Consider the following 13,020-nt stretch of genomic DNA (forward strand, 5'->3'; position numbering starts at 1 on the left):
TGGCGTCCCCCACACAATCATCACCGATAATGGAACGCAGTTCAACTGTGGCGAGTTCAAAACTTTCTGTGAGAAATTGGGCATTTTGAATAGATTTGCCTCCGTTTATTATCCTCAATCCAACGGTATGACTGAAGTTACGAATCGGACGATCGTAAAAGGAATAAAGAAGAGATTGGGGGAGCATGATAAGAAGTGGGCGGATCAGTTGACAAGCGTCTTATGGGCCTATCGCACCACTCCTAGAACGGCCACAGGAGAAACACCATTCGCCCTCTCTCATGGTGTAGAAGCTGTAATCCCAGTTGAAATACTGGTCCCAAGTGATAGAGTTGCATTGTATTACGAGGAGGACAACAACGACAGATTAAAGGAGAGTCTTGATCAAGTAGAAGATCACTGAGACAAGGCCTATCTACATATGGCAGCATACAAACAGCGGATCACAGCTTACCATGACAAAAATGCCAAACTTGTAGACCTGAATGTGGGAGATCTCGTGCTCCGCAAAGCAGACAAAATCCAGTCTCGAGAAGGGAAGTGCAAGCTAGGGCTCACCTGGACAGGTCCATATCAGATAGTGGACAAGATTGGGTTCGCCACTGTAGACACCGAGTCGGAGGACCTGTGACGAAAACCTGAAACAAGACGGTCGAAGCGATTGATTCCGGAAGTTTTGAAAAATATATAGAGAATAATAAGCTGAGGAAAATTAACGGCACGGCGTGGGCACACAACGGCATCCCGCACGCGGACGACGATGGTCGAACGCCCGCTTGACTGCTCGAGACGTGCGCGCAGCGTCCGTCGGACGCACCGCGAGTGGCACACTCTCGACGCCCGAGCAATGCCTGGGACCGCTGGCGGTGCGCGCCCTCGTGGGCCGTTGAGCACACGTGCCTGGCAGCGCGGAGCGCGCGTTCGGCGGCCGCGACGTGCGAGCGTCTTGCTGCGCAGAACGCGCGCTCGGTGGCCACGGTGTGCACGCGTCCGACGGCGCGGGACACGCCCCGAGGGTCGCCGGGCGGGCACCCAACCGCGTCGGGCGAATGCCCAACGCATCGGGCGGACGCCCGACGAGGGTTGGGCGCGGGCGCCCAACCCCGCGTTGGGCGGCCGCCCAACTATTGTTGGGCGGCCGCCCAACACTAGGTTGGGCGACTGCCCAACCACAATGGGCGACGCCCAAATTTTTTTGGGCGTCGCCCATTGTTCCGGGATCCGTTTCCCTATATAAGGGCACGGATCCCAAGGCAAAAAAAGGGGGAGGAGGGAGGAAAAGAAGGAGGCTTTTTGGGGGAAAACTTTCTCACTCTAAACATTTTTAGAGAGAAAGAGTGGATTTTTTTTGAGAAAAATATTTTTTTTCTCAAAAATTCCAAATTTCCTAAGTTCAATTTTTACTAAATTTTTATTAAAATCGGGAGCTCGCGGTTCGTGGAATCAATCGGCTTCGACTGTCAGATACCGAATCAAAGGTATTATCCGAGGACTACGCTCTTTATTTTATTTAATTTATTTCTCTCCTTCTATTTATTTTTTATGCTATAGTTTTTACTCCTTTAGTCATTTATTTATTTTGTCACGTTTTATTTAGTTAGCGCATTTATTTAATTTTCGTTTCGTGTTAAATAAAATTTGGTTTTGTTTTAAAATAAAAACCTCGTTTTGGATATCCCAATACGAACTCTGATCCGATAAAAAGGTAGTTCAGGTATCGAAAGTGTTGTAATTATAAGTTCTTTTTTTTGAAAGGAGGTTTCCAAATAACGTTTTAAAATAAAAACATCGTTTTAGGAACTTCCGTTTTCGACTATGATCCATCTTTGGTAGTTCGGAAGTCCAAAACGATTGAATTGATTTAATTTAAAGCTTTTGAATAAATCTGGAAAATATTGGAGCGCTGCTGTAATTTGTCAATTCTGTCACTAAATGCTGTTTACCGACGGATTTTCCGTCGGTAAATCTGCCAAAATGTAAAAAATATCACTTGGTATCTAATTAATATATACTAGTATATGATATTTTTGGTATCTAATGTGTATATATATATAGTTTTGGGAATAGTTGAGTTATTTTAGTGATTATTGAGTGTAACTCATTTCTTATAAATATTATTTTCTTAGTTATAAGATTCATTTACTACTTTCACATTTTCAAAGTATAAGTATATAGTACCTATTATTTTCATATATATATAGTTCATTTTGTATTAGCTTTTATCCTCATATCCTATTTTTGATTTTAAATGTATATATGTATGCATAAATTACTTTCTTTATTCTTTTGGGCCTAATCTTATGTCCATATTTCAAGTGGGCTTTGTTTGAGTATTGATGATGGTTTAAATGGGTTGTTAACATAATTATAGCAATTAGAGAGTCCATTAAATAGATGGGGGAAATAAAAGACAAAAAGAGAGTTTTCAATTGAATTATTTAAATTAATGAGTTTTTTTTAGATTTCTAATGCAAATAAATAGAGTCTTTCTTGTTAATATTTCAAATTGTCTTCAAAATACCATGTTTTAAAGCCTTAATCCGTTCCAAAGGCGGATTAAAGGATCATTGTAATTAAAATCGTTTTCTCTGCGAATAATAGAGTTTTGAACCATTTTCTTAAAGAATTTGTACGAAATAAAATTGACTTGTATGTTTAACCATGTTTTCTTATTAAAAGGCTTTTACTTTAACGTTTTCAATTACTCAAGTCGTTCCAACGGCGATTCGGGTAAGCTTCATCGAACAGGGTTTTAAAACGCACCTAAATCGTTCCAATGGCGATTAAGGTGCGAATCATGTAATAAACATCGTTTTGGAGAAATAAATCAATGTAGAATAGACACACAACATAACGTTTAAATACGGTTGTAAATAAATCACTTCTTTCTTCCCCCTCTCTGTGCATGTATAAACATAAATGGGTGATTCTTTACTGATGTGGCTTTTCAATATCATATGCTCAAAACAGTTTCCAAAAAGAGAAAGAAAAGGGTTTCAAATGAATTTTAAACTTAAAGAAGTATACGATTAGTCCGTTATCGCCTAACATGCTGAGTAGGAGGCCGGTGGTTCATAACCGGGCGATGTCGGGGTGCCTAGTAGCCTTTCTCCGGAAAGGAGCTAGCCTTCTCGGCTCGTACCTAAGTTTCCCGAACCCACACCGGTCTCCCGCAAGGGATCGGTGTTCATTTTCCCATTCGTGGGTGGCGACTCTTCCATATCTTCGAGCTCCGGTCCTGCCGAGCAGCTTGATTCCACGATTGGTTGCTTTTGGCGCCAATCACCGCTTACGTCGCCATGAGGTTGTCCACCCCCCGGTCCGCCCGGGAGATTAGGCCGCGGCACCTCGTCTAACAGCCACATTCAAAATTCAAGACATGGAGGGGAACACATTGCCACGTACGTGGAACCTCCAAAATCTCCGCAAATATTTTGTCAGAAAATAAAGTGTACATACGGTCTTGAGTACTCTTTTTCCTTTAGTAAGCTTTTTCCCATGTGGTTTTTCTTATTAAAGGTTTTAACGAGGCTCACATGTAAGACCTGCTTGTTGTAATCAAGCGTATCTCCTATTAATAAAGAGCCATTGTTCTATTATCCTTGTTCTTTTTAAAGTTTTTATTGCAGCAATATCAATATTCCAGTCTTAAAAAGAGGGGGGGCATCCAACGCTCTCCACATTAAAAAGTACTGCTATCCCATAGCTACTTTTTCTCCTCTAAGATAGGAGAACAAATCTCATGAGCGGATCTCTCTCTGGAGGATCCCCATTCGAGATAGAGTTAAAACAGTCCTTGGAGGCAAGGTCTTTACACTCTCTTACACCCTTCCCAGAGAAGGATTCACAAGTCCTAAAGGCGGATCACTTCACCTCAAAGATAGGTAGCAAGTTGATCCCTAAGGCAGCTTTACTTCCTCTAAGAGGAATAAAACAGCTTCTAACCCTCACAAAGGTTCACGCAATGGAGTATGGCTGCCCACCTACTCCAAAATAAATCCTAAACGCTTATATATTTACTTACGCAAACGTAAAGGTAAAATAAATAGCTACCATAAGGATTAAAAAAATTGCACTTAAAAAGTTTTTACAATCAAAAACGAAAAAAGCTAAACAACAGGAGCATCCTCATTCGCATTTTTCTCACTTGAGGCACCTGCTTGAGAAGCTTCCTTCTCCACAGCCTCAGATACGCCTACCAAGGATACCTCCTTTTGCAAGGAAGATGTTGGCCCAGGAAGAAGGGTGCTATCGGTGATCAGCTCCTCACCCGCCTTGGGGGGCACTACCTCCAGATCCACTAGCTTGACATCCGTGCTGGGTTTCCTTTCTTCAATGGGACCCTTCATCCATCTCCGAACATAATCACGGAGGTAGTCCTTGATGTCTGGAATTTTGTTATATTTGTGTACATCATCTGGGTCTGGGACGACGAACTGCGGATCTGTGAATTCGATCTCGGGATGCGCCAAGGAGACATACACCATGATCAGTTCGCCATAGAAGAAAGCTTGCTCACCAGCCATGTACTCTGCCTCTCCTATAGCATCTTCATGCTCCTTGGCATCCGTCACGATCTTCTCCTTGATTTCGGCATCCTTAAGGGCCATGGCGGGCGTGGCAGATGTGATGTTTGCATTGGCATCCACTACCTCCTTCTCCAACCTATCTATGGTAGTCTTGTCCACAACATTTTCTAGGAGCTCGGCCTCCATAGCGCGTATGCGAGTGTACATCTGTAAAAAACATACAGTTTTGTCAAAAGGAAAGAACAAAGGTACAACTTCTTCTAAAAAAGAGATCTTTTCTAGGAGACCTACCGTGAGAAGCTCCGCCTTTACCATTTGGGTGTGAACTGATCCCGGAATCTGGTTCTGATTCCTCTGTACCTCGCCCAACTGACCCAGAGCTTCGTCTAGGTCATTTATAACCGATTCATTCTCTAAGGAACCTTGAGCACCATACTTGGTGGACCAGTATCCGCCTAAGTCAGGCTTCGCCATCTACACAAAAGATGTCAGGGTCAAAACTTAGGTTCACAAACAGGGCAAACAGATAAAGATAAAGATAACCTACTTGCTCCATCTCCACTGCAGGCATGGCGGGCCTCATGGCATCCGCCATAAGCTTAGGACCTCCAGTAGCTGCCGGTTTCCTCCTCTTTAGTGGCGGATTGACTGTTGTGTCAGCTACACGTTTCCCAGCATCCTTTTGGGGATTCGCCGCTTGATCTTTCCTGCGAGCTTCAGCCTCCAACAACTTCCAACGCTTCTCTGCAAGAGCGTGATTGTCCTTAGATAAACCCCTGCCAAAGAAAACAATAAAGTATTCAAGGTTCAAGATGAAATAAAAGTTACCTTGTTCAAATTGAGCAATCTTTGAATACATGAACTTGTTCCCTTTTTGGCGAATCAGGGGAATATCGCTCATCATGAAGGCTAAAGCGTCTGCGTATGTCCAAGCATCCGCCTTGACCTCCTTCATGAGCTCCGCCACTACCTCATCGCTATCGGTCAATATGCGCATATCGCCCGCCATGTGTAAAGGTTTGAGATTCCAGAACGTTGGAAAACCCAATGATTCGCCCTCGTTTACCTTTACGTAGAAGAATCTTTCGTCCCAACAAGACATTGGACATCTTGTCACAAAATGGCGAATATGCTCCGAACTTTGCAAAAGTGAGATAAGACTCGGACTTCCGCTTTGAAGGTTTATGAAAAGCTCTAAAAATACGGGGCGTGCACACTACTCCTAAATTTGAGGCGAGGTAGCAATCTAAAGCAATGTCCAGCCAACCATTGGGATGTAATTGGCTGACAGTGATATCGAAGTAGGAGAGGATATCCGCCATCATCTTTGAAAGAGGAAGTCGGAACCCTCTCTCCACATGACTACAGTACACGGTTAGGAAACCACTTGGCGGACAGGAAGGACGTTGATGAGCCGCCGCTAACTAAGTTTCATAATTGTTGATCCATGGGAAACGACTCGCCAGATCTGATAGATCCGCGATACTCATACGAGATGGAGTGGACTCCGCTCTAGGGTTCTTTTTCCTAGGTTGGGCAGAAGAAGAGGCCATTGACCCCGAAAAACGCCTAGAATCAACGGTCGGAGCAATACCTGTGACCGGAGTAGACAGAATTTGACTCCTAGTTGAACGAGTTCGATAGCGATTACACGCCGAGTTACACAACTCAGCTAAATCGGAGCTAACTGTGTCCTCGGAAGAAGATGAATTTCCCGATGAAGAAGTGGTCCAACTAAAACTAACTACAATTTCGGGAGGAGGGGTCAAATTAAAAAGTTCAGAGGTTGATCTAGAGGATGACGAAGAACTCCTAAACATTCAGAGAAAAGTTAAAAAGAAAAGATGAACTTACATGTAAGCGAAAGCTTTGAAAAAGAACTCTGAAATCTCACAGAAAAATCTTCGAGCAACGAAGAAACAGAGGCAAATGGAGAAGGAGTGAGGAAGAAAGAGAAAGAAAAAGGAGAAGAAGGCATCTTCTCCTTGGACAGTGCGCCCGTTACACGTGGCACTCTGCGCTTGGCATCGAACAAAGTGCTCATTAATGCGGGTAATCATGACGGCACGCGCAGAAGCTCAAAAGCCCTAAAGGACTTTAAGGGAACTTTGAGGGGGCTTCTGATAACATTGAGATATTATCCCAAGGACCAAAAAGGATATTCACCCGAAGAACGCCACGTATTGATCTCCCCCCAAGAGATCCGACTGGCGGATCACCAAGGTCCCGCCAGAAGAGACCCGCCGGCGAACCTACAAGGCGAATCTCCTTGAACACACGATTCGCCACTAGAACGGTTGGGCCGACCTGGCCATAAAGACCATTAATGAGATATCAATTAGCTAACCGCCAGCTTAAAGGTAACTTGTAACCGTCATTAATGGAACATTAATGGAGACTTTCTAGTTACTGAAGGTTACAAGTTCCTAGCTATATATAGCCTACATCTCCAGCTATCAAGGTACACATTCACTTACCCTTTGTCAATTCAGTTTACTCTCTTGTTCTTCCTTACTGACTTTGGCATCGGAGCTTCCCCCCGTTGAACCCAACGACGCCCCCACAGGGACGAAAGCTGATCAGAATTTCTCCTAAGTCATCAATAACCTAACTTGCAAATAACCCATAACTTTTAACATTAAGCCACAGAACCATAAAACCAGCTAGAGAGTAGAACCACAGAACCAGCTAGAGAGCAGAAATACAGAGATGAAACAAGAATATTGATTAGAGGAGTTTTTGAAGAAGAACAGAGAAATAAGTTCAAGGTTCAGAATCTTACCAGCTAGAGAGTAGAGACTAACAAAGATGAAACAATCGTAGAAATCGGGGTAGTGAGACCGACTGGAGCGGCACCGGTGATGATGGAAACCGACGCCGTCAATGTCGCAAGGTTACAGAGTGAGAGTCGGTGCAGGCAATGTCGCAATGTTACACAGTGAGAGTTTTATCGAATGAGAGATAATTTTAGGGTTTAGAAAGGAAACTTTCTAAAACCCATTTATATAGTTTTATTTTTTATTTTAATATTTTATTATATTAAATTATATATATTGCTGATGACTGTCACTATCTCGTATATTTTTAGAGAAGGTAACCGTGCAGCGAACGCCTTGGCTAGAAATGGTGCATCTGCCGACAGTATCATCTGGTAGCCATCGGCCCCTGCTTTTTGTAATCACTTTATTTTGTATGACCTTTGTAATGTGGCGCACGTTCGCTACTCCTAACTCTCTCTATGTTCTATTCTTTATTATGTATTGAATTTGGGTTGGTCGGGGCAAGCGTCGGGGGTGCTAGCCTGGCTGGGATGTCCGGCTATTGTCTCCTGACCAGGTCCCAGCTCTTTATTAAAAAAAAAAATTATATATATTTTTTTATTTTTATTTTTTTAATATAATTTGAACTCCTACACAAATTTGGGTTGGTGATCAATATAATAGGTAGGTGCAATCACCTACAATTAAAAACACCTACTTAATTAATAGGTTTATGACTTCCTCGAACTAGTTGGGCTAGGATGGTTATAGTTTTCTGCATAAGTTTCTTGTTCTCTGCGTATGGGTCAATTCCTACAACATGGAATCCATTCTCTTGTGATGTTGAGAATGAATCATATCAACATATTTTAGCTCAGAGTGTATTTCATCCATTCGTGTGGTGGTAACATCAGTTTGCTCAGCTAGTTCAGTGTTTAGTAAACGTAGATGTTGTTCTAGGTTTTTTTACGATGGCTCCTCTTCTAGGTGTTCAAGTTCTCTTAGCAGTGTTATTTACCATATCACGATAGAATGTTTAGAAAAATAGATTTAAAAAAGACTGGGAAGAGAGAACAGAGGAAAAGAATAAAGAAGCAAGAGAGAGAAAGTTCTTAGATATTTCATAAATCATGCCTTAAATCATATTCTAGTAATCTCATATAACAACGCTACAATTATATAAAAGGACAAGACTAAATCTGCATCTACCTCTCAACAACATTAGTACCTTTTCAACTATTCATATTAACTCAGAAGTTGATAGAATAATTATATATATACTAGTTGTGTAATTATATATTAGGGTTAGCCTATAATATCTATACACACTCCACTTATACCTAATATAAACTAAGTTTGCCATATATGTACTAATTGTGTCATTCTACAGCAGTGTCTTAATTGCAAGACGATTCTTCACAACATTCCCATATATTCTTCTTCCATTTCTTATTACTCTTTCCATCATCTCACCTCCACCATTTTCACTTCTCTTCAATACTTCCATCAGCACTTTGACTATCCTCTCATCACTTCCGATTACCTCTCCAACACTATCCGCCACCACATCTGCCGCCGGAATCAGTCTCCCCCACTCCTTCAGTACCTTCTCTGAACCATATACCTTACTATATGTATCCCAAAATGATGCTCTCAAATACCCTTTCTCTATTCCTCTCATCCTTTTCATACCTTCTTCTACACTATGAACTGCACTACCAATGTCTATTAATCCCAGTTCTAGCCATTTCTCTGTAACTTCCATCTCTTGCTTCATACTCGTTTCCTCTTCAAATTTGCATCTTTTACAATTGCAATTGAAACCCCATTCTTTCAACATTTCTTTTCTTTTCTCTAGTGGCGAAAGAACATCAAAATATGGGAGTGTGATTTCTTCTCCTGATTTTACATCTCTTGAAACATGGACTAATATGTAATCTTTTATGTGTAGTCTTCTTGAATTGGGAATGCAGGAATGGTTGATGAATGAAGCTAGAACCCATAATCCATATCCATAAAAGTCTTTGTTTTTTCCTAGGACTTTGGATGAAACTGAAGCTTCAACTAGAGAATTTACATCTAATATGTTCATTAGTCTAGCCTTATCAAGATCTTCATTTTCTAGATTGTTATCAACATCTCCATCTGGCTTAAACAGACTCATTTCAGGAACTTCAAGCTTGTCTTCATCTTCTCCGGTTGATAATGTGATGATCCAATCTCGGATTCTTCCCCATTTTTGGGTGGTTTTTACAACTTCATCAACGAAATTCTTCCACATTACTAATTTTGCATTCTGGTCTGAATCTTCACCTGAAAGTATGCATCTTTCTGTGGCTATTGCTTTGTTCACAAACAACAAAGTTCCGGCATCCATGTCCTTTATTGCAAATAGGCCTCTCCCACTGAACTCTGACTTCTTGATCTCAATTGGGCCAATAAATTCAGCGAGCACCAGCAACTTTCCTCGAAAGTGATTTATCACCCAATTAGATATATCGAAAGCTCCAGTTCTTGATAGCAACTTAAGTTTCTTACATTTCTCCACATATTTCTTACATTTCTCCACATACTCATTCAAAGTTTCAAGATTCCCATTAGTCTGTGGATCAAGAAGAAGAGCTTTTTTGAAGCAATCCAAGGCTAAAGAGTACTTGTTCAAACGGAGCAAGATTTTACCTTTGCAGATAAGAGCTTCGAAATGGCTACTCTCGGTCATCAGCGCCTCATCACAATCTTCAAGTGCTTGAGTAAATTCTCTAAGCTTATATAGTGATCGGGCTCGATTGGAGAGGGCTAAACAGAAGGATTTCTGAATCTTGAGAAGGGAAGGAAGTTCAATACTCTGTTCTAGGCAGAGATTGATGAATTTAGTATAAACTTCCACCGATTCTTGCCATTCTTTTCGGAGGAGGAGTTCATTCGCCTTCAATTGGAGATTTTCCATTAGCTCCTCCAATGAGGGATTTTCATTGTCGTCTTCCGCCATTGTAATTTGGAAGGGATTGTTTTTTACTTGTGTTTGTGAATTTTCTGGTTTCTTGATTTAAATGTGGGATGTTTTAGCGGTAATGTAATAGCAACGGCCATATATGTTTCTGATAACATAAATATGACAATTCCTTTTAAAATTACAGCGCGTGCTACCAAATTATACACTTATGCAACTCGTTTACCTCAAAATAGCCTTATAAGAGTGATTTACGAAACTAATCTAAGGGCGATTCACGTCAAAATATGGAAAGAAGATGACAAAGCTTGATAACACCAAATCTAAAGTAAGTTTCATCCATCTCTTCACATCAACAAAACATGATTTAATGATATATTGGGTTTTTGATTTTTTGCATTATGTATTTCATATAGGTTTTAGGTTTTGATTTTGTTGTGATTGGGCATGAATTTGATGTTTTATGTTTGGTTATGATTTTCGAACTCATTTTTTATTTATTAGTTTAGAAATTGAAAGTTTTTGGTTCAGGGATCAGTTGTGATACTTCGTATATTATGAGTTTGCTTCGCAATTATCAAATTGTTAAGCCATTTTTTTCAACCAAGAACCTTCATCCTCATCTAGAAAATGGCTTCGCAAATAGGTAAATGTGAAACCTTCTAAGGAATTGCGAAACTATTTTTAGTAAAGGGTTTTGTAATTTCGAAATTGTGAGCATTTCACTTGGAATGCGAACTGCAATTTCCACATGTTTCACAATTGAATTAAATTACGAATTTGGTTGCTTCACAAATAGGTATATCTACAAAAGTAACCTAGAGAGATCCATTTATATTCTTAGACCCATTTCAATACATGCTATGAAACTATACACTTACTCAAACTTGTTTACCCAAAACACCTTTATAAGGGTGATTTACAAAACTACTCTAAGGGCGATTTATGCAAAATGTGGAAAGAAGATAACAAAGCTTCATAGCAACAAATGTAGAGTAAGTTTCCTCCCTCTCTTTGCATCAAAATAACATTATTTAATGGTATACGATGAGGTTTATATCTAACGGTATAATGTTTAGGAAAATCGATTTAGACAACACTGGGAAGAGAGAGAGAGAATAAGTTATTAATATTTCACAAATCATGCCTACATCATATTCTAGTGACGTCATATAGCAATGCTCTATGATGAGGTAGCAGAAACGGTTACATAAATTGACAAAGCTAGAATCTAATCCATGATTCTAACAATTTCCCTGACAACTATTTTAGGGAATTAATAATTCTAAAAACAGAATAAACAATAACTATTATAATTCAAGCAATTATCTCAAGTATTTCTATGCTTATATGTGAAAATAGCCTCCTTTGGCACATTCTTATCCCCAAGAATGGTAGAAGTCAAGGAATTGAGCAACTATCATAGTTGCATCATCCTAAGTGGCATCGATATTGAACATCAGAGTCATTGATAATGGCATTGCGGGTATTGATAACTTTAGTAGGGACAATGATGAAGGTATCATCCTGTATGGGGGCAGAGTGGCCAAGGTAGGGCTAAAGAGACCAGGTTGCTTTTTGAGGAGGGAAATGTAGAAAATAGGATGAATTCTACATGTGGTAGGAAGTTGGAGCTTGTAAGCAATTTTACCAATACGTTCCAAAACTTTATAAGGTTCGTAGTATTTTGTAGTGAGCTTGAGGGAACTCTTAAGTTCTAGTGTAGTATGTCTATAGGGTTGAATTTTGAGGCATACCTATGCTGAAACCCAATTTCGATGAAGTTTTGACTATGACAAAAATTACAATTAAAGAATTAGATCTCTCAAGTAATTAAAATTCAGAATCAATACAATGTCTTTATGTACTAATAATTTTATCCAAGTGATTTATATTGAATAAGACATTAAAGGCTAAATACAAAAGATAGCTAAAAGGCCTTAAAAGAATTAAAGACCTAGCTGAAAAGCCTAGAACCGGAACTAGAAGCCCATGTTGAAAGTCCGACAGAAGACTTTCCCAATCTGGCAAAATTTGGAAGACAAGACTCTATCAGAAACTTATCTCTCTCTATTATCGCCGATATGGAAATGCCTAGTCTACATCATGCGGTTGGACGAAGTTTTCAATGGTCAATAGTCTTCTAAAGGAAGAAACAACTAGTTTCCTTAAATGGAAAAATGGGCCGCAGCAGTCAAAAGCTCTAAAGAAGATCAGAAGTTGTTTCTTCTCAATGACCACTTTCTGATTCAAACAACTAGTCTGAAAGCTCCACCTATAAAAGCCAACTCCAGCTTAAGTTTCACAACTGATCATCAAATATATACGAGATATATTTTAAAGACAATTCTCTATTATTTCTAGTTCAAAGTTATAATTAACTCATATCTCATATATATATGGCTGTAAGCTAACTACAAAACTTTCAAATATCAACTCCAAGTCATACTTAATATCAAGTATGTAACCCATATCACCAAATATCAAATAAGTTGCAAATTTTCATACACCTAATATTTTACTAACCATCAAATCCTCGAAAAATTCCAAATTATTTCTTAGCTATCACCAAATATTCATATTCCTCAATGACTATCGATTATTTCTTAACTATCATCAAATATCGATATTCCTCAATTATTATCAACCTTAGGTCCGAAGAATTTAACATAGATCTCTGATATCAAACTGTCACACCCGACCCTAAACGACCTCAATCGGCATCGGGCGTGAAATAGAAAGATAATAAACAATACTTAGGAGTCTCCAATTTATCCACATA

At 39.8% G+C, this 13,020-nt stretch overlaps 1 protein-coding gene across 1 annotated transcript; it reads right to left on the reverse strand.

The window, feature by feature from the left end:
• Positions 1-8,672: 8,672 nt before the first annotated feature.
• On the reverse strand, positions 8,673-10,277 carry LOC136216847 (methyltransferase FGSG_00040-like). Its single transcript, XM_066003398.1, has one exon. The coding sequence runs from the start codon at positions 10,275-10,277 to the stop codon at positions 8,673-8,675; it is 1,605 nt and encodes a 534-aa protein (XP_065859470.1).
• Between the last annotated feature and the right edge of the window lie 2,743 nt (positions 10,278-13,020).

Source organism: Euphorbia lathyris, chromosome 2 (assembly GCF_963576675.1).
Source record: "Euphorbia lathyris chromosome 2, ddEupLath1.1, whole genome shotgun sequence".
NCBI lineage: Eukaryota > Viridiplantae > Streptophyta > Magnoliopsida > Malpighiales > Euphorbiaceae > Euphorbia > Euphorbia lathyris.

What these genes read in the sequence shown, in the direction of transcription:
- LOC136216847 (XM_066003398.1), bottom strand. Translation starts at nt 10,277, where the DNA reads ATGGCGGAAGACGACAATGAAAATCCCTCATTGGAGGAGCTAATGGAA.